We start from the raw sequence: 21,558 nt of genomic DNA, 5'->3' as shown, positions 1-21,558 counted from the left end.
TGCCCTTCCTGCTTGGGATGGGCGTGATTGTATTTGTAAGGTGATGAGCAATGGGAGAAGGTCAAGTGAGGAACCCAGACCCAGGAACTTTGGCTAGAGCCGCCCACATCCATGCGCGCCAAAGGAAATTTCCTAGGAGTCCTTGGGAAAAGAGCAACTGTCCATCAGTCAGTGAGATTTTGCTACGTCATATTAGCTCGACCACCCTAAACGGGTCCCTTTAAATATCTCCCACACAACTTCCCTGGCGCCTCTGTCCCCAGAACCAAGGAACATCGTTGGATGGGATGTGCTAAGCTTTTGCTTTATTGTGGCTACGCCCCTTCCTTCTTCCTTGGCAGGGAAAAATACTTTACAATATTAATGTGTGTTGGGGGAGGGCTTTCATGCCAAAAGGTTTTAAAAGGAAGAGAGATCACATTGTTCAGAGAGAACAGAGATTAGCATTAGAGGAGAGAGCAGAGAAAGGAGAGCAGAGAAAGGCCACGTGGAGGAGGCCAGGAGAAGCAGCCAAGATGGTGGAGTGCTGAGGGAAACGCCAGTTTGTGCAGAGAGAAGGAGATAGGAAGCAGGTAAATAAGGCTGGTGAGGTAGAAACCTTTGATTCTAGGAAACTCGGATAAGTCAGTGGCTTTGGGAGCCCTGAATGGAAAGGGAAGTGTCTTCCCTCTGTGTGTATTGCTTGCCCACCGGGTGCAAGCTAGGATTAAAGCTAATGGCCCACCAGTTCTTGGCTCCATTGTTTCTTTACCGACTGTCCAAATCCAATGGGAACCTGCATGTGAATGGCCACGATGGCGGCTCCTGGCCTTACAGAAGGGTGAGGGGCTTCCATGCTCTCTGAGCCCAACATGCTTCCTGCGGCTCCACATGGCCACCGTCACCGTAAGAAACATCCAAACCTGTAAGAATTTTTATGAGTTTATTTGAGCCAAATTTACGACAATTGCCAGGAAGCAAAATCTCTACATACTGAGAAAATGCTGATAGACTAGGGAGGTGGGAGAATGCCAAGGGGGGAGGAGAATCCCTGGGCCTGGATTAAAAAGAACATGTATGGAAACACACCTCTTTTACACAGGCAGGTGTAGGACAGTTAACAATGAACATGATAACAACAACAATGAGGGAGGTTGTTGTCTCCGCTCTGATACAGTGGTTGCTTTAAAAGGTGGGGAGGGAGAGGAAATGACCTGGTATTCCAAAGGTTATGTTATCCTACATGCAAAAAGGTAATAAAAAGGCTCAGTGGTCAGGGAAGATACTGGCCCCAGGACATGACTGCCCTCCATGCACTGTTTTTAGTTAGAAAGTTGTAATTTCAGACCATCCTGTGTGGTTACATTAAGTTCTGAGCCTGCAGGACCACCATGCAGGCCTCCCCTGAGCTTGTCAGGTTCAGCATGTGGTCCCTTTTTTGTCCATACCACCAACCCAGAAGCTCTCCAAACCCCATCCTTTTGGGTGTTCCCAGAGGCTTCTTTATACAGACGGGACTGAGTGAATCACTGGCTGCCAGGGCCTAATCCCACCTCCAGCCCCTCTCCTTTCCCCCAAGGATTGAAACCTCCAACCCTCAAATCACAAGCCTGATTCCCTTGCAGACCTTAGTGGCATCACAAACTGCCTCATTAACGTAACAAAAGACACCTTTCCAATTCCCATCAGAGGAATTCCAAGGGTTTCATGAGCTCTGTGCTAGAAACCTGGAATAAGACCAAACATATTTAACTGTAAGTCACAGAATTACAGATGGCAAACTGAAAACATGCCGTCTTCCCTAAACGAAAAAACATCAACCAAATTTTGGAAACTCAAAAACATACTTAGCAAAATCAAGAAATTCAAGTGGTCCTGGCCTTGTAGCTCAGTTGGTTAGAGCGTCATCCCAATATGCCAAGGTTGTGGTTCAATCCTCAGTCAGGGCACATACAAGAATCAACCATCGACTGACCAGGCTGTGGTGCAGTGGATAGTGTCGAACTGGGATGTGGAGGACCTGGGTTCAAGACCCCAAGGTTGCCAGCTTGAGAGCAGGCTCCTCTGGTTTGAGCAAAGCTCACCAGCTTGGACCCAAGGTTGCTGGTTCGAGCAAGGGGTCACTCAGTCTGCTGTAGCCCCCCAGTCAAGGCACATATGAGAAAGCAAACAATGAACAACTGAGGAGCCACAATGAAGAGCTGGTGTTTCTCATCTCTCTCCCTTTCTGTCTGTCCCTCTCTGTCTCTGCCACAAAAAAAAAAAAAAAATCAACCACTGAATACATAAATAAGGGGAACAATAGGTTGATGTTTCTCACTCTCTCTCAACTTTCCTTCCTCTCTAAAAGTAATATAAAAATAAAATAAAATAAAAGAGAAATTAAACTGTAAGGCAGCAGTGGGAGAATGTGAAAAATGACCCAGGACGCACGACAGAACCCTAACTGGAAAAACAGGTGGTACCAGGAATCTCTGCAGACAGGGGTGAAGTTGGGGCTGAGAAGAGCAGGTGGAGACCTCAGTCAGACCCACCCCTGCAAGCCCGGCCAACCCAGAAGCAGAAGGAGCCCACTGGAGTGAGTCTGCATGTCTGGGGCAGTCTGCTGAGAAGAAAACGTCAAACTGAACCAGGAGGAGGGCCCAGGTCCCTCCTGCACAAGACCAACCCACAGCCTTGGAGACCTCAATTTTTAAGAGTAGAAGGATCCCAAGACCCAAGGTTTGAGAGTGGCTGATCCAGCAGCTCAGGTGGCAGCTTCAGAGCCAAAATGCTCAGCTCAAACCTGGCTGCCCCACAGCCATGTAAAAAAACGAACTGTGGCCCTGGCCGGTTGGCTCAGTGGTAGAGCGTTCGCCAGCATGCAGGAGTCCCGGGTTTGATTCCCGGCCAGGGCACACAGGAGAAGCGCCCATTTGCTTCTCCACTCCTCCCCCTCTCCTTCCTCTCTGTCTCTCTCTTCCCCTCCCGCAGCCAGGGCTCCATTGGAGCAGAGTTGGCCCGGGTGCTGAGGATGGTTCTGTGGCCTCTGCCTCAGGCGCTAGAATGGCTCTGGTTGCAACAGAGCGACGCCCCAGATGGGCAGAGCATCACCCCCTGGTGGGCATGCCGGGTAGGTCCCGGTCGGGCACATGCGGGAGTCTGTCTGACTGCCTCCCCATTTCCAACTTCAGAATAAAAAAATTTTTTTTAAAAACCAAAAAGAAAAAACCGAACTGTGCTAACAAACTTAGTGTGTGCAACCTCGAACAGATCCCCTGGCCTCTAAGCCTCAGTCTCCCTGTTGGTAAAATGAAGTCAGCAACAACACGTTCTTCTTGGCTTGCATGGTGGTTGAATGAAGTGATTCTCTGCGAACACTTACACGGCACCCAACAACAGTGAGCTTCTCTATGCACCAGCCCTCAGCATCTGCATGCCTGGAGCAACCAGCCCAGCACAACTGTCCACATAGACGGGACTCACATTTTCTAGATGAAATTAAATACGGAACAGGGGAAACACCACCACCCGAGGAGTAGTGTAGGGCTGTACTTTTCTCTACCTGTCAGCCACATCCAGGTCAGACTCCATCTTGTCCAGGCTGCTTGCTATGCTGTCCAGCTGCTCACCCTGGTGGTGCAGGACTCTGGCTGCATCTTCCAGACGCTTCTGGGAACTGGCCATCAGACCAGTCAGTTCCTGCCCCTTAGTCTTGGGGGAAGATGACGCCTCCACAGCAGCTCCTGGCTGAGAGAGCAGCAACTCTCTCCAGAAGTGTTCAACAACATAGAAAACAACATTCCGACTAGGCTGCAAGGAACTGAACCAATGCTTGACATGGTTCTTTTCCAGGATGGTGATAGAACTGAAGATAAAATGAGACGCCTCTTTCTTGATCTCGATTATACTGGCAAGGGGAAAGCTGACAAGAAAGTCCCCAGTTTTATCAGTCATAAATTTTAGGGAGAGTGAAGTTAACAAAAGTCTTCCAGGAACCCATCGCTTCTCAAGTTCTAGATAGTAAGAGCATGGCCAGCTGTGGACACAGATGTCTCTGCTCATCTGGTTCCTGGGTCAGTCTGCACCACGGCCCAGGTCACTCTGCTCCAAAGAAAAAGGAACAAATTAGTGTGAGGCTACTAAAAAGTGTCATCATATTTGCATTAGAGACACTAGGACACCAACAGCAAGGGAATGATCTGGAGTCAGAGGAAACCTGAGATACTGGCCCATAGCAGGGTCCTTGCCTACAAGAGCTCTGTCCCTACATGTGACAGGCAGGGCAAAATCTTTGTCTACTCCAGAGAAAGAAGATGGTCACATCTCAGGCTTGTGCTCTTCCCAAAGCCCAGGGCCTCCAGGGCTCTATGCCCACCAGAGCACCCCCACTCTGATCAGGGTTCACAGCAGGATGAGAACAACAGATAAAAATTGCTGGAAACTACCACCCCGAGATCCTTCTCACAAACACCATTTGGGCTGTGATGACCCCTATCCCAAAGCAATTCTATACCACTTTCTAAACTAACAGAGTCTCCTTTTGAAATTTCTATGAACTTAATTTCACAGAGAAAATAATTCTACAAACTTTTCCCCTCTTGTAATCCCAAGTAGTTTTTAGAGTTCCACACATTATGCAAAGATACATATATATATTTCTATATAGTTGTATCTATAATTAGCATTTATCAACACAGTTTGAAATGTCATGGACAGATTTGAAATGACCCTTATAGAACATTAAGCCCAACCCCCTTGTACACACGAAGTATAAAAAGCAATGAAAGGGTGAAGACCCTGTGCAAGGTCCAACCACAAAGTCACAACATTGACATGGCTAGACCTAGCCCTTCTAATGCTCTACCAAGTAGCGGTCCACCTACAAATACCACAAGCTCTTCAGTTCCCACTTACACACACACACACACACACACACACTCTCTCTCTCTCTCTCTCTCTCTCTCTCTCTCTCTCTCTGTCTCTCTCTAACAATGATGTAACTTCACTTATAAAAATGAGAACAAATAACTAATATTACTTTCACGGTCTGGCTAGAGGCCACAGGGATTCTCTACATTTGGTCAACAAGTTTTGGCCACCACACCACAATGGGCCGCAAGGACAAGAGAAACAACACTGACATAGTCCCGGGCTCCTGGAGCTCTATGGATGGAACTCTGTGGATGTCTATGGATTTCCTCACTGAGCTATATATACTAAAGACTCAGACTCTTCAATGTGACTGCTGTGCAGATGTCACATCAAGCAACACAAGGTGTGACAATGAAAAAAGGTGAATCTGCACCTGAAAAACTTGTGTGGAATTGATTCCTAATTATACAGAAACAGTGATTTTAGAAAATACAACATAGCATCAAATACAGAGGGAGTTAATGCAAAAAAACACCCCAAAGCTTGCATGACTGCAGGCATCGTCAGGACTGTGGCAGCAGCCTCATGGGATTCCTGCCTTTGGCATCTGTCATCGCAAAGCACCCTGCACTGCCACAGCTATCTCTGGCCACCAGCCCTTAGCTCTCCCCAACCTGTGGGTCTGTGCAGACCTGGCATGCTCACTACACCTGCACATGGCAGGACGGCCACTTGTTTATGTGACTGTAAGCTCTTAGAGGGCAGGTCCACTTGTTTATGTGACTGTAAGCTCTTAGAGGGCAGGTATGTTGTTCATGATCCTAGCTCAGGGAGCAATTTGTAACTGAATGAATGAAACATCCACTCCTGGTTTACAGTGTCCAATGGGGACCCTTGGGCCCTCTGAGGTCAATGTTGCAGGCTGGCCTCATCCTGCTGTTTGGAGTTCTATTGAAGGCAGCCTCCATACTATTAGACAAACCGTGCAGATCTAGTCCCAGTAACTGACAGAATGAAACGGGAATATTCACCAAGGCCAAGGTGATACAGAAACAAAGTGTGGACATTACTGGGAGGAAATTCTCCACGGCATTTCTCCACATCGGGTATAAGCATCTGTCTCAGACTGTCTTTCTCATAACTGTTGATGGCGTCTCCGCTCTCATAGACCTAGACAACAGGTCCTCCTGCAGGAAAAGGCTATGCAGGTTTCTTAGCAGCTAGCTTATGAAATTGAGTAGTTCCTTGCTGTGACACAAACCTGTGCTGTGCAGCGTGAACCTGGGTCCTCAAAAGTGGGGGGCCAGGGGCCAGATACACATGAAGCCTGCTCTGCTATGTGTAACAGGGTCCCTGTCTGTGGCCACATCTAAAAACTGTGGCTACACCCTGGTCTTCCTGCTGACAGGAACCTCGCACCACCCAGCCACCCCCGCTGGCCATAAACCATGTCCAACCCCTGGAGAGAACTGGGGAGGGGTGTATCTTGTTGTTCACTACTGCCCTGTACTTTGAGAGTTGGGTTTAGCATGGAAGTTAAATTTGTCAACAATTGCCTGACCTGAGCTATTATGCCTGAGCACTGAGAGGTTATGCACAAATGCCCCACAGAATTACTGAGTCTGGACTACAGCATCCAAGAAGCCATACTGTACTTCCCACTTCAGCTTTGCTACAAACTTTATGACTATGGAAAAGCTACTTCCCTTCTGAGTCTGTGTATCCACCATCAAGATAGCTAAAAAACTCAAGAACATCAGCTCTAAAGTATTATAAAATTCAAAAAGGAAAAAAAGAAAAAAGAATTAGGAGGAGAACCCAAACACTTCTCACGATCGTACTAGCTATATGAAAAATGAGTAAGTACCCGGGTTTAACAAACATCAAGGAAAAAGCAACAGAAGAGTCCTGTGGCCACAACTTTTCCTAATAGTTTCCACAGCGGCTTTCTCAACAGACTACAACAAAGAGGACCAACTGGAACTCTACCTACATGCCCTCACCTCCCCTGGGTGCCCTGTCTTCCCTCAGTCCCCTCAGGAAGGAGTGTCCTGTTCCCTCAAGGGCCCCATCCTTCTCCCTCCACAGGAACATCAACTTCTCCTTCCCTCTGGCCCAGCGGCTCACGCCAAAGAGTGAATAGTTCAGGCTCCTGGATATGTGGTCTCAGGCACCATGCTCATCTCTGTAAAGTGAAGCAGCCAAGATTATGCATAAAAAGAGTGTGGTGGCTCCAATAAACTTCATTTATAGAAAAGGAACAGCACATGTGGGCATGGGCACAGTCACCAACCTGCCTTCAATCTTTTCTTCAGCTTACATATCTTCTCTAGGAGCTGTACCTGAAAACAGACATGCACACACCTGCCTCAGCTCCCCACAGCCCTGACCAACTGCTGCTCCTCCAACAGACACTCACCACTTCCCCGTGCTCATCCCAGCCTCCACTCAGACTCCCGTCCCCACCACTCACTGGCACAGCTTTACAAAGGCCTTCAGGTGGCAATGCCCAATGTCCAAGTCCGCTCTAACTTCTGTCCAACGCTGCTACCCCTGTGTCCTGGCTCCCCGGGTTCCTGCCCCCACTTCTCCAGGTGCTTGTGTTTCAGTCTCCTTTGCTGGCTCTTGCTCTCCTCCCATTTGCTGAGTGCTGATGACCAGAACACAGCCCTGGCCCTCCTAATCAACACAACCCTCCCACCCTCAGTAAAAAAATTTTAAAAATCCCGCCATTTGTGACAAAACAGATGGACCATGAGGACATTATGGTAAGTAAAATATATCAGATTAAAAAAAAGAAAGAAAAAAAATGCCACTCTTCTGATGAAACCTTTCCCCATGTACTCAGTGAAATCCACTTTTCCCTTCCCAGTCCAGCAGATTCTGCTGAGCTGCAACCTACTGTCCAGCCCCACCCCCTCCTACCTGTGCTCCACTGTTCCTGCCAGAGCCCCCACCTGCTGCTCCAGGACTCTGAATGGCCTCTGCCCCAGAGACATCTTCTCCTCTTGAAACAGAGCCCTCACCAAACACAGCACTCCCCACAACTCCAAAGAGTCTGTGAATGTGCTCACACGGCAACCCACTGGGTCTACATACTGCAGAAGCAAATGTCACACAGAAGATGCCTCGGGCACAATGCTGGCACATTCAGGCACTCAGAAGTACCTGCTGAATGAACCCCAAGTTATGCCATGTGGAAACACTGTCCACTGTGGACTGCTTTCCTCCTTCCATATGCTGACCTAGGTCTGAACTATGCTAAGTTTTGGAGTCCTTACTCGGTCCTTGCCTGCTGTAACCTAGAACACACATCTATACCAGGGACTTACACACCTGCATGGACCCTGAAAAAGCTGACATGGGGAGGGAATGTCATGGCAAGGCTCCCCAAGGTGTCTGGATCTGGGGCTCATCACCAGAGTGATGCTCTGGGTCACGAGCCAGGTTTATGATGCAGTGATTAGTACAACAGATCTCTTTCAGTCCTTGCATCAGACCTGTGCCTACAGTGAGACTCAGTATCAAGTAAACACCTATTTTTAGTTAATTTCCAGAGACACAGAACCAGCAACATTTTGCACACCTTCCAGTAACTCCTGACCACAAGAAGGCTTACAGTCGGAACAGTGGGAGCAGTGTCTCCAGGTGCTGTGGCCAGTCTTTTCCATTACCTTCACCGCCTGCGCCTCAGAGGTGCCCACTTTCAACCTGGGAGGTTCCAAGTGATGTTGGGGGTGTGTTATTGCAACAACATGGTGTATTCACAGGGTGTGCCCATCTTTCTAGCTCCTCTGAGCAGACAACTAGGATTTTATGTAATTCCTACTGCACTGCCTACAAAGTGCTTCCTTTTAAACTCCCTCCTGCTGTTTTCTCTCCGCTTCTGATGGGTGTTGTCACTGGGAAGTGCCCGCCCCCAGGACTTCAGCAGTTGGTCTGGGTGGGGCCCAAGCACGTACATTTCTCATCAGTTCCAGGTGATGCCAAGGCTGCCATCTAGTGGCCTTCGGGGGACACACACCTGCTGTCACCGGTTCTGTCAGAGCCTCAGGTGCATAGTGGTGGTGGTGACACTGGCAAGTCCAGAAGGCCACTGTGTGGACTAGTGGAAACACAACACAAATGCCTGGACCAGCCAGTCAGTGCTCAAGAAAGAAGCAGCTATTTCCTTAACCTGAGTGACAACCTTGGGGAGTGGGTGGACCTAGTGGTCCAAAGCTCCCTGCCCCACCCCCTTTAGGAAATTTACTCTTAACTACATACCCTCAGGAGCTGGATTCCTCCCAGGCAAACCCACCTGATTTGTGTATTTCTCCCATGGGGCAAACTCTGACCCATGTTACCCAAACTTTTATATAGTTTGCACTCTGTGCTTTTTCCCTTTGCCACCTATGATCTGCACTCTCTACAACTGTGTGAGTGTGCGGGAGGGAGTGGAAGAATGTGAATACAAATGAATGAATAAATGAATGAACACAAACCTGGAAGGATAGCTCTGCATCAAAAAAGACAACATGTTCACCTTTGGATATTCCATCCAAAATGACTTTCTCCATTTTGCCTTCCCCATGTGTTCTCACTATCTGCCCTACGCTGGCCCAGTGAAGAATGCCACACCTTAACTGCACAAGAAACAGAGGCAGATGGGACACAAATCTTACACATCTCCCACTGCTCCACTTGCCACAAACAACTCCCAGCCTCAGTCCCGTCTTGCTGGTGTTCTTAGATACCCCTCCACCTGGACCTCACTGTTTTGCTAGTCCTCCCCTCCTTGGCCTGTTGCGCCACTTCTGGTGCTCCCCATTCTCCGTTACTGATTGCTTCGCAAACACAAAGCTCCAGGACTGAGTCTGGAGTCTCTCTTCAGGTGCAGATGACACAGCCACGTCTATCTTTTCCTCTAGGAGATGAGAGGTCCTATTGGCTTCCTCTTCTGCTTCACTGTGTGGGAGATGTGTGACGTTCTGCCAGATTGTTCTCTCTTGCCGGCACCCTCACATATCAAGTCTGTGATCTGTCAAGTCCAACCGCAATGCATATGGTTTCTTTCTCCCATGCTGATGTCGGTAGGTTTGTGAGGGCAGGACAATGACTTCTCCAATATGCTGAGGCTGTACCATGTCAGCCCCACCATGTTCCCTCTTGTGTGCACCCATTTCAGGCCTGCGGGGTAGGCAAGCTCCAATCCCCACCCAGATGATGCCCACACTCTTGTCTCAGGTCTTTCTGGTCCTCCACCATCCCCTCCAGGTATCTACAATCTCTCCAGACCTACCACCATCCTTCAGGTCTCCAGCACCACCCTAGACCCCTAGCTTCCCATCCATGTCCCCATGACTCCCTGCAGGTCCCCACTATCCTCCTGTGAAGCCAGTTTCCAAGGCCCCCATCACAGCAGCCCGGCCCATGCAGGTAAGCATTGGATTCGGACAGACGGTAAAGAAACAATGGAGCCAAAAACTGGTGGACCATCATCTTTAATCCTAGCTTGCACCCAGCGGGCAAGTAAAAACACACACTGGGCTCCAAAACCCACTCGTTCAGTGCTCACAAAGCTACTGACTTATCCGAGTTTCCTAGAATCAAAGGTTTCTAGCTCACCAGACTTATTCACCTCTGTTCCCCAACTCCTTCCTTCTCCCTGCACAAACTGGCTTTTCCTTCAGCACTCCCCCATCTTGGCTGCTTTTCCTGGCCTCCTCCACGTGGCCTTTCTCTGCTCTGTTCTCTAATGCTAATCTCAGAAACCAAGAGCGCAAGCTCCCGGTCTGCCCCACTTTATAGTGCAGAAATTAAAACCTTTAATGCAATATACAAAATAGGGAAGTCTCTAATACAAAGTCACTTATCTGAAGCATGATGGGATTGCACCACCCCACATCAAAAAGAGTGGAAAAGGCTGATTGGTCCTAAAACCAAGCCCCAGGCTACAAGGATCCTGCCTGCCCACAGCCAGCCCTAACATACATTATCACCTGGGCGACTGGCTTCCATGTGGGCAGCGGCATCTTTAACAAAATGAGCATATATTTTATCTGCCCAACACCTCCTAAACCCCCATATTCAACCTTCTAGGTTTCCGCCATCACCACAGGCCCCATAATCTCTTCCAGATTCCCATCATCTCCCTAGGCCCTCCTATTCCTCTCCAGGTCCCCCATCATCGCCTTAGTCCTTCACCATACCCCAGCACTCCATCTCTGGCCCTTCTGCCCTTTTCCCAGCCCAGCCCGGCCGGGCCCACATCCCACAGCCGCAGTCCCTGGGGCCCCGGAAAGAGGAGAGGACCTCACCGCCGCACAGGCCCAGACGCAGACTAGAAACGGCGCGTCCTGAGTCTAGAGGCGCAGAAGACGGGACTCCGGGCAGGCGCAGTTTGACACCTGCTCACGCCCTGCGCACCCAAACGCGGTCGGAGGCTCTGAAGGCAGCTTCTGCGCCCACGCCCGGCGAGGGCTGCTGCGTGTTCTGCGCATGCGTCCCCGGACCTCGCGCTCAGCGGTCAGGACTCTGGTAGGAACTCTGCTTGCGACTTATTGGTTCCGATGGGCACCGCCTGGTCCACTGCGCTTTAGGGCCCCTCGCGATCCGTTCCGCCGGCGCGGAAGCTGCCCGGCGTCTGCGACGGAAGTAGTTGAGGAAGTGCTCCCTTTTTCCCTTCCCGGTCGCGAGGTGCGGAGCTGGCGTCCCGAGGCGGGGTCCCCGCCCTTCGCCCGGCGGCGGCGGCGGCGGCGGCACCGTACTCTCCGGCTGAGCCCCTCTTCCCTCCCGACCCCGGACACGTGTGCCCCCGCGGCAGACACGCTGTGTTCTCCCCGATCCCCTCCGCCCTGGCCGCTCGCGCTCCGGGACGCGGGGCCCGGCGCCACATGGACAGGGAGACGCGCACGTTCGCGGAGAACCACTTCAGGCGCCTCCAAAGGCATCTACCCAGCAACGTCGGCACGTCCCCGGGTCGCGTGGACTTTATCGAGAAACCGGACTCCTTCTCCTACACAGACTTCTTCAAAGGCTACCTGCTCCCCAACGTGCCTTGTGTTTTCTCCAGCGCCTTCACCGAGGGCTGGGGCAGCAGGAAGCACTGGGTGACATCCAGTGGGAAGCCCAACTTCGATTATCTGCTTCAGAATTACGGTAAGGCCGAGCGCAGGACCGCAGCAGCGTCCTCTGATTCTCGTCCTTCCAGATGCTCTTAGGCCCCACTGCAGAGGGCGCACGGGAGAGCAGTCGCCGTGGTTTGCGGGGAGGTGTCGCAATGAGTTGGAGGGTGGACAAGGTCAGGAAAAATGGACAAGCTGGAGGACTCAGAAAAGTCTATGCCTGACCTTCCCGTTTCAGGAGATGCAGTTGTACCTGTTGCAAACTGCGGGGTCCGAGAATTCAACTCGAACCCTAAAGAACACATGCCTCTCAGAGATTACATCACCTACTGGAAAGAGTTCATCCAGGGGGACTACTCCTCTCTACGGGGCTGTCTCTACCTCAAAGACTGGCACGTGTGCAGGTAAAGGTGTGGTGCACTTTTTTCCAGACCCGAGTGAACCCTCATCTTAGCACATGGGGGAATCTCATCTTTTCCTCAGTTAGGAATTTTAATATTTTCAGGATAGTGGGGTCAATCCATGGTTCGCATTCATTTGGCTGCTGTGAGGAATATGGGATTGGTGGAAGTGGAGGTGGTCCCTGGTTATTACATCTTTGTCACATTTGCCCAGAGTTTTAGGCTCCACCCCATCTCACTGGCAGCCCCCAACCTTCATTCCTCCTGGCAGATGCCACCTGGAGCCTGCCTCCGTTTCCAGTGCCCCTCCTCCAGGTCCAGCAGGTTGTGGTGCCAGTCTCCTCACTGGCTGCCTGCCTCAAGTTGCTGCGCCCCACTGCGAGGCTCACTGAGATCCAAATGCTCTTTCCTGCAGATTATTCCACCTGCTTAAAATTGCCATCACTGCTGAGCAACACACTTCTTTAAAGAGGATTTTCTTTGCTTCCTCTCACACATTTCCACTTGTGGAGCTCAACTCATGCTACTCTGAAAAATCTCGTGCTCACCACCATCCCCACTTTCTGTGGAGGTCCTCTGGTTTTGTGTCCATTTCCCCATTGGGTCATGCTTTTCATCAGCAGGAACTTACCTGAGTCAGATTTCCCCTAGCTGGCACATAGGTGCTCAATTAATGTTGGATGAATCAGTGCACAAGTCAAATTCTTGTTTTGCTGAGGTGGAAACTAAGGCTTAAAAAAGTAAAGAAAGACGACAGCTCAGGCTCATGTGATCCTGAGACCTGTGTTAAAGTACATGAGCCACACCAGCCCTAGCCCCCACCCACAGCATGTCCTCGGTGCTTCTGCCACACCTCTTCGTGTTTGGCATAAAGCTTTCTGTGTTAGACAGTGGTTCAGGTGTGATGATGGTCCTGGCCTTCAGGGACCCATAGGCCCTAACGCTAAGACACTGTGGATCTGAACTTCAGATAAACAGTGAGTGGGGTTTATTTGGTGTAAGTATATCCCAAGTTTTGCATGGGGGCATACTATACTAAAAACTTTTTATCATTTACTTAAGTTTTGGTCTTGACTGAGTGTGTCTTATATTTTCCCCAGCAAGCCCTAAAATGAAAAGAGCCAGGCAGGCATGGGAAGTCTATCTGAGCAGGGTCTGATGAATGAGGGTCTGTGAGTGCACAAAGGCATGGTGTTTGGGGAACTCCAAGTAGAATGGTGGTACTGGGCTCTACTTGTGGCCTCTGACCAACCACGACGTGTGGGTAACATGACATGAAGTTTGTTCCAGCCTGTTGTTCTCCCTTGGGCTGGTTTAATACGCTCCTGTGTTGGGAGCCCATGGTTAGGCTGTGGGATCCACCAGTGGAGTGAGTGTTTAAAAGGCTGACAGTGAATAGGACCTTGGTGTACATGGCTGTCCTTGTGCCTGGGCCTGTGGCCTTGTGTCTGCTCAGCAAAGTTGAGGTCACTGTTGTGGGGGGAAATGCCCAAGTGGTCCACCATTTCAGAAAATCAGTGTGATTCAGATGATGTCATTAGAACCCAGCTCAGCCAGAGTCTGAAATCCTGGAGCTGGTGCTGGGGGGCCCAGAGTACCTGGGCTGCTACCTGCGTGAGCCTTCTAGGCCCTGTCACAGCACCCCACAGCCATCTCATCTCCATGAGTCAGTTATTGGGCAAGCTCAGCTAAGGTCACTGGAAGTTGTGGTCAGACTAGGGCTGAGTCGTCTGTGGAGGACCCACTCAGTCTGGCAGTTGGTGCTGGTTGCAGAAGGTCACCTCACATCAGTAACCACGTTGGGTTTGTGTGCATGGCGGTGTTTGCATTCTCATGCTGCTTGCTCTTTGAAGGGACTTCTCTGCCAAGGGCTTGTTCACCCTGCCTGTGTACTTCTCATCTGACTGGCTCAACGAGTACTGGGATGCTCTGGATGTGGACGACTATCGCTTCATCTACATGGGGCCCACAGGCACCTGGTAACTGTGTGTCCACTCCACCCACTGCCCTGCACCTGTCCCAGGTCATTCCTGAACCATGTCGGCTCTCTCTTAGAACCTCTGGGAAATTCCCCTTGGCCAAGCCATGCAGTCAGCTGCCAGGTCTGGCACTTCCAAGCCCCTTCCCTCTCTTTCCTTTGTAGCTCTGCCCAGAGCCCATGCCCCTCCTGCTGGATGTTCTGGGGTGGGGAAGGTCTCGTTCACAGCTGTGGCTCGTAGACCATTGTGAGAGCAGGGGATCTCTGGCCTCTAAGTGTGACCAGTCTGTCTGGAAGAACCGAAGCCCACACCCAGACCATGAGGCACCAACAGGGACTCTTCACAGGTCGCCGTTCCATGCCGACATTTTCCGTTCCTTCAGCTGGTCAGTCAACATCTGCGGGAGGAAAAAGTGGCTCCTTTTCCCACCAGGGCAAGAAGAAGCCCTGAGGGATTGCCATGGTGGCCTGCCTTACGATGTGACTGCCCCCGAGTTCTGGGACAGCCACCAGCACCCTATGCTAGAGCACTGCAACCCACCACTGGAGGTCACACAGGAGGCTGGAGAGATGTTGTTTGTGCCCAGCGGGTGGCACCACCAAGTCCACAACCTGGTAGGGCGGCACACCCTGCCGTGTGCCAGAGTGGTATCCCAGCCAGACAGAGAGACACACCATGAGGTTTCACCAGTCTGGTCCTGACCCCCTTTTGACTACCCCCCAACCTGTCCTTGGTACCTTTCTAGGTACTTCCTGAGGAGAGAGGGCTGTGCCGCCTCTCCTGGCTCCACAGTGGGCAGATTGTCCCTTGCAGAGAGCCTGGCTATGTGACAGCAGGCCATGGTGAGGCTGGTCCCAAATGTAGGCGTGTTTCCATACAGCACTGCTGAGGGTTTCCAGCTCCCATCTCCTCCCTCCCACATTACTTTCCTAGTCTTCACACAGTGCGGTTGTCCAGGGCCCCTGGGGAGCCCTGTTCTGGATTAGCTGTGGACTCAGGTGATCCCAGATCCGGTTCCCTCTTCCCTGCTGGCACCCCAGGAAGACAGGAGGGAGAGCCCTTCCCAGCTGAGGAGGACTGGGAGGACCTCAGGGTGGGGGAAGGGACAGTGCCTGCTGTGGGTTTGTGGGGACAGCCTCCACCCTGCCCCTTCCAGGAGGACACTATCTCCATCAACCATAACTGGGTCAACGGCTGTAACCTGGCCAACATGTGGCATTTCCTGCAGCAGGAGCTCTGTGCCGTGCAGCAGGAGGTCAGCGAGTGGAGGGACACCATGCCTGACTGGCACAGCCATTGCCAGGTGCGGTGTGTGGCCTGGACAGGAGTGGGGCAGGGCTGCAGTGGGGTGAGTGGTGGCTGCCTGGCCTGCCTGTAAGAGGGTCAGTCTGGGGCTGAGGCAGGTCACAGGCTTCCAGGCTGTGGGTCTCAGACCCACCCAGACTGGCTGGCCTCAGGTACCCTCCCCAATCCTGAAAGGCTGGTACATAGGTTGGAGTCCTTTGCAGCTGAGACTCATAGAGCAGAAACTTTCCCAGAGTTGCAGGTGAATGGGAGCTCACTGGCTGCTACTCTCTGGCCTAGGTCATCATGAAGTCCTGCTCTGGGATCAATTTTGAAGAATTTTACTGCTTCCTCAAGATCATTGCTGAAAGAAGGCTCCTCTTAGCAAAGAAGATAGGCTCAAGTGAACTGGAGTGCGGTGAGGGCTCTGGGCTGGGCCCACAGCAAGTCATTTTTGACATTGGCCGGATTGCTGAGGTGCTGGCATCTGTGGTGGTCAACCCTGACTTCCAGAGAGTGGACACCAGCATATTCTCGCTGCAGCCAGAGGATCTCCTGCAGCAGCTGAAGGATGTGTTGGCTGCCATGGAGTCTGTTTAGTGCATGCCATGAGGACCACATGACACATCTTGACAGGACTCAAAGCACTGGCGTGGACGGCAGCAGCCCTGCTCCTGAGTCCCTTCCAGAAATAAAGCTCCATCTTCCTGTGTGGCCTGGGACATGTTGCCTCCCTGCTGAGCCTTCTTGCCTTGACATCCAGATACAGTTCTTGCTCTAAAGGGACTGGTTACCCTTTAGGCATCCTGGGACTCCAGTGCCTGTCCGGAGGGCTCAGGTCTTTGTGAGGCCCAGCAGAACTGGGTGGGGACTTAGGTCCAGTGATGGGGTGGGTAGAGAATTCTTGGTAACTTGGACCTGTGGCAAGGAGCCTGGGGATATGCTGGGACTTGGGAGTGGAGCAGTCTGTGGCTGGTTTTCTTGGTGCCTTGGCCTTCCCTTAGTAAATGCCAGCACCAAACTGATGGGCCTCCCATTTATGGCAATGCAAGGCAGTGACATCTTGCAGCCCCACTGCAGTAGCACTATGCCCCCCCCCCCAAGTCAACACCTCTCCTTTAGTGTACTTACTGTACCACCCACTGTCCACACCTACCCTGCACATTTACTTCCCTCATGGTTTTCAGGCACTGGTTTGGCATACTGTGTGATTAAACTATTCCCAGTCATGCGGTAATTTGGCAACCAATCTTTGCACACTCATTCTATACCAATCAACTTCCATTTCTTGCACACCCACTCTACCATTTAATCACTATGTAATCAAAAAGCCATGGTCTTGTTCTCCAGTGTCACACCTTGCACACCCATTGTTTGCCATTCACAATCACCTTTTACTTACCATGTGCAGTTCCACAACCAGTGCATGTGTGTACTTCTCATTCTATTCAACTTCTCTGTGGCATCACATACCTGCTCTTCCCACGTGCAGGTTCTAACTAGCTGTTCAAGTGTCTTGTTGCACACTCCCTGTGCACGAGCCACTCTGAACACACTGGGGTAGATTACCAACCGCTTCTCACCACTTTGCTCCTCTCCTCCTAGCCCCCCATCCTGCAAAACCATTGTGATCCCTTTGGCTGCCTGCACATCAACACACTGTGTGCTGTGCCAATCCCATCTTCCCTTGCACCTCACCTCTGCCATCCAGGCTCCACTAAGCCATCAATGGTCAACCTCATAGTCACTGGCTCAATAGTCGTGTGTGGCATTTTGCTCTATTCAGTGTCTACTTGCAGTCATGCTGGGCCCTGTGCAGATGACACTGGTAGCTATCAGGGAGGAAGGGCTAACTCGGAATTGCACCACACTTCACTAGGCGCCCACCTTTACAAGCTGTATATTCTGGAGCTGTTAAAATAAGTGACAGGGTGCAGGCTGGAGGTTGTGTCTGCCCCAGAGGCTCCCTGTTGAGTTCACTGCTGGCCCTCGAGCCCTGATCCCGAAAGCCCCAGAGGGTGCTGAGGTGAGCTCAGAACAGGTGTGTTTCCCTCTAGGGTTGGAAGCACTGCAGTGTTTAATTGGTAGTGCTGCATTCCTTCTGCCGGTGGATGTTCTTGCCAGTACCCACCCTCCCCTCCCTGCCAGGCTGCATATTTCAGCCCTCCCTGGGGAAAAGGCTCACTCCCCTATGACATAACCAAAGCACATCAGGGTCAGCAGGAGGGGAGTGAACAGGGTGTACCTGCCCTGGGGGCTGGGGGGAGCCTAGGGGCTCTCCCAGAATCCAAATCTAAGTAAAAGACCAACCACAGGGCCTCTGGTGGGGACTGAGGATGGAGTCCCGCCTGCCCTCATTTTCTTTGCTGATAATCTTCCTCTGGCCTTTTCCTTTCTACAGTGTATGTTTTAATCTTTTTTACTATTTTCCCACTTAGTGCTGATGAATTCCCATTTGACCTTAAAAACTACAATTCCCCGATTGGTGGCCAAAAGATACCTCATCAAGAGAAACTGAAAGTGTTCCCTCTTCCTCAAAGACTTCCTGTCCCAGAGCAGTAAATGGCCCAGACACAGGCTTGCTTTAAAGACACCCCATTTCAAGAGCTGTCTCTCTGCCTGACTACCTTCAGCCTCTAATCCCAGGAGTTTTCAGGGGCTTCTCTGCTCCTGGCCCTGGCTCATGACCCTGCAGTGAACCTGTCATCAGAGGAAGGGGGACTTGGCCTTGTCCTTCAGTAGCCAGGGCGGGAGCTGGCCCTTCTCCCACCTAAATGTCTTGAGGAATGAGTCTATATCTGATTTAAATCGACATAGGAAATCAAAGAGCAAAACCATAGCTCCCAGGCCATAGTAGGAACAGAACTTGAATACAATATTCAAGTGTAGTTTTTGCTGTTTACAAATATTGTAACAATCAGTAAAAAATTTTTAAATCTTTTATGTTAAAATTCAATCACACCTACTGATCCCTGTCCCGTGGTCTCATAAAGTCCTTGGTGTGTGGCACTTGCAGAGGAACCAGAGAACATTAGTGAGACTCAGCTGTCCCCTCCTCACCTGGTGAAGAGGCAGGTATGAGACGGCTGAGTCTCTCCCAGGGTTGGGGTAGGCAAGACGATGATGATGGGATCTTTGCAATTCTCTCTCTTTTTTAAAAATATTGATTGATTTTAGAGAGAGAGGAAAGGGGACAGAGAAACAAACATCAATTTATTTCTGAAGCCACAACCCATGTGTATTGGGGTGATGCTTAACCAATCAAGCTAGGCAGCCAGGGTGACAATTCCCTCTTCTGACAAAGACTAAAGTGGTAGGAAGGCTGGGCTAGGACCCCTGGGAAGTTCACAGGCAGATGCGGTAGACACGAGAACTTAAGACCCAGTGAGTGAGTGGGTACTCTGGCTGCCTGTGGGCTTAGGTGACAGGGACCCACCATAACTACAAAGGGATAATGGAAAGGTATAAGGCAGTGCTCCTTAGCTAAAGTCAGCTAGTCCTCTGGGTCCCAGATAGCGGAAGGCACAAGAGCAGCAACTGGACCACAGGAATCCAGGTCAGCCTGTCAGCAGTCAGGCATCAGGCACAGCCAGAACAGAGGTCCTAATCTGGAGGCAGCCTGAGCTGGCAGGTTGGGAGGGAGGTACCCACATGGCTAGGGCCACTTCTGTTTGTGTTTATTTAGCCAGAGACACCCTGTAGAGGGTTGTCCTCAGGTTGGCTATTATCAGGGATCAATTAGATGCATTTTGTGAACTGAAAAAGTAAAAAAATAAATATTAGAGCAGAGATGAGTGTAATAGAGAACAGAAAAAATCAAAGCAAAAGTTGTTTCTCTGGAAAAGAAAAAGGAACTGGAGCCAACACTGGACTTCATCCTAGCTCTGGAGCTGACGGGCTCAGGAGTACATAGTGAAGCAGGTTCTAGTCACGGGGCCGGCGCCGGGGCTCTGGAGTTGCTGCTAGAGCTGGTGGTAAGGCTGGCATCGGATTTGGTGGTAGGGCTGTCTCTTTATTGAGTTGGTCGTAGAGCTGGTGCTGGAGCTAGCTCTGGTGCAGGTGCTGTAGTTGGTACTGAGGCTGGTTCTGGTTCAGGATCTGGCCCTGGCTCTAGCTTTATAGCTCACACCAGAGCTACCTTGACTCTGGAGCTGGTGCAGAAGCTGGCACTGATGTGAACTCTAGAGCTAGAGTTAGAGTTGGTGCTGGAGCTGAATCTAGTGCAGAACTTGGTGCTGGTTCTAGATTTGGAGTTTGTTTTGGAGATGATTCTAGATCTAGAGCTGGTGCTAGAGCTATCGCTGGAGCTGGCATAAAGTTGGTGATACAGCAGTCTCTGTCTCTAGAGCTGGTGCTAGAACTAACTCAGAAGCTGATGTAAGAGCTGGTGCTCGCTTTAGCTCTGGCAAAGGTGGTGAAGCTGGCTGTAGCTACAGAGAGAGTGCTACAGGTGGTTCTGGAGCTGCTTCAAATCTGGCATTGGAGTTGGTGTCGGAGTGGCACTGGCACTTTTCTGGAGCTGGGAATGGAGATGGCTTGAGCATTGGAGCTGGTTCTCAGGCTGGCTTTAGATTTAGAATTTGTGCTGAAGCTAGAGCTGATTCTACCTCTGCAGCTGGTAGTGGAGCTGATATTCATGCTAGCACTGAACTGGTTCTAGAAGTGGCACTAATTCTGAAATTGTTGACAGAGTTGATGCTGGAGCTAGTTTTCCCTGTGGAGCTGTACTAGAACTGGCTATCACTCTGGAATGGGCACTGTCTGTTAACCAGGAAGTGGTACTGGAGCCAGAGGTGGTTCTACTCGAGCTGATGCTGTAGTGTTAGTTCTGACACAGCTGGACTGCAGCTGGCCCCAACACTGGAGCTTCAGGCAGAGCAATGCTTACTAACATGACTGTCTTTCCACGTGACTTTAAAAAGACAGAAAATACCCTATTGCCTTGAAGAGAAACCCTGGCGCCACATCCCAGGAAGTGTTCCCAGGCTGAGGGCCACTATTGAGTGGGCTGAGGCCACTTTGCGGTCTGTGTGGCCCAGCCCAGAACCTCATCATTGTAGCCAACCTCAGTCCTCAGCCTCTGGTTCTGCCTCAGTGGGCTCCAGGTCTGCAGGGGCCAGTGCAGTGCAGGTGGTGGTACTGTACCCAGGGGCTGTGCCCTGTGTGGGCTCCAGGTCTGCAGGGGCCAGTGCAGTGCAGGTGGTGGTACTGTACCCAGGGGCTGTGCCCTGTGTGGGCTCCAGGTCTGCAGGGGCCAGTGCAGTGCAGGTGGTGGTACTTTATCCAGTGGTGCTGTGGCTTGTATGGGCTCAGGTCTCATTCAGGACCTTCTCTAGATGCCTGCTCTCAATGGTGACAGTCTCCAGGTTAGGTCTGGAGTAGCTGCTGGAGGTAGATAGGTTTCAGCATCTGTCAGAGCCTTTGATTCTGCAACTGCTTTTGGCTCCTCGGGATATCCAAGAGCTGGAGCTGGAGCTTGGATTGATCTCTGAGCTAGTGCTAGAGCTGGGAGAGGAGAAAAAATTACCCATCTGCCCACCTTTTCACATGCATTCCAAAAACAAACACATTACAGAGCCTTTCAGAGAAGCCAGAGCCCGACAACCCTCAACAGGATATCTTCCCTGGATGCAGTCTACCAAATGGGTGGTCTGAGGCCAGTCTTTGCTTCTGGCCCAATGCAAATATCTGGGGCTCCTCCTTCTGTGTGTGGCAATGACCTCTCCTGATGTGCTCACAGGGTATTCACTGAAAACTGTCCTTTCCCAGCCCTGTCCCCCCTATACCTGAGCCCCTCTCCTCAAGGTGGCATGGCTCTATGACTGGTTTCTAAAGCATGCAGTGGGGCAGAATCATGGGGTGCCATTTCCAAGATTGAGTTATAAAAAATCTGTGACTTCCATCTGCCTCCTTCCTGTGTTGTTCTCTGTCTCTCTCCATGTCTTTGATCCAATG

General features: G+C 51.0%; 2 protein-coding genes across 7 annotated transcripts in view; one reads left to right on the top strand and one right to left on the bottom strand.

The window, feature by feature from the left end:
* The window catches only part of SNAP47 (synaptosome associated protein 47), a 70,081-nt gene extending 58,777 nt beyond the window's left edge, over positions 1-11,304 (bottom strand). Inside the window, exons 1-2 of one of the 2 annotated variants that reach the window (XM_066352820.1) lie at positions 11,128-11,304; positions 3,524-4,062 (exon numbers count right to left, since the gene is read on the bottom strand). In XM_066352820.1, the coding sequence (XP_066208917.1) occupies positions 3,524-4,023 (500 nt within the window). In that variant the 5' untranslated portion in view covers positions 4,024-4,062; positions 11,128-11,304. The remainder of the gene's footprint in view (positions 1-3,523; positions 4,063-11,127) is intronic. The other variant, XM_066352828.1, reaches the window with a different exon arrangement.
* Positions 11,305-11,486: 182 nt separating this feature from the next.
* Positions 11,487-16,325, top strand: JMJD4 (jumonji domain containing 4). 5 transcript variants are annotated; one of them, XM_066352799.1, is made up of 6 exons: positions 11,487-11,973; positions 12,178-12,343; positions 14,194-14,319; positions 14,666-14,933; positions 15,548-15,622; positions 15,904-16,325. In XM_066352799.1, the coding sequence occupies exons 1-6, from the start codon at positions 11,709-11,711 to the stop codon at positions 16,201-16,203; spliced, it is 1,200 nt and encodes a 399-aa protein (XP_066208896.1). In that variant the 5' UTR covers positions 11,487-11,708; the 3' UTR covers positions 16,204-16,325. The 5 variants fall into 5 exon arrangements, with proteins under 5 accessions (XP_066208896.1, XP_066208905.1, XP_066208877.1 ...); XM_066352780.1 differs by having other exon boundaries at positions 11,489-11,973; positions 14,702-14,933; positions 15,476-15,622; XM_066352770.1 differs by having other exon boundaries at positions 11,489-11,973; positions 15,476-15,622.
* The last annotated feature ends 5,233 nt before the right edge of the window (positions 16,326-21,558 follow it).

Source organism: Saccopteryx leptura, chromosome 1 (genome assembly GCF_036850995.1).
Source record: "Saccopteryx leptura isolate mSacLep1 chromosome 1, mSacLep1_pri_phased_curated, whole genome shotgun sequence".
Taxonomy (NCBI): Eukaryota; Metazoa; Chordata; class Mammalia; order Chiroptera; family Emballonuridae; genus Saccopteryx; species Saccopteryx leptura.
The sequence above is the reverse complement of the archived record's forward strand: the minus strand, read 5'-3'. Positions and strand labels throughout refer to the sequence as shown.

Excerpts from the sequence above, each read along its gene's own strand:
- JMJD4 (XM_066352770.1), top strand. The coding sequence starts at position 11,709 with ATGGACAGGGAGACGCGCACGTTCGCGGAGAACCACTTCAGGCGCCTC. Across the intron at positions 14,320-14,665 it reads ATGGGGCCCACAGGCACCTG|GTCGCCGTTCCATGCCGACA; the intron begins GTAACTGTGTGT and ends GACTCTTCACAG. Across the intron at positions 15,623-15,903 it reads ACTGGCACAGCCATTGCCAG|GTCATCATGAAGTCCTGCTC; the intron begins GTGCGGTGTGTG and ends TCTCTGGCCTAG.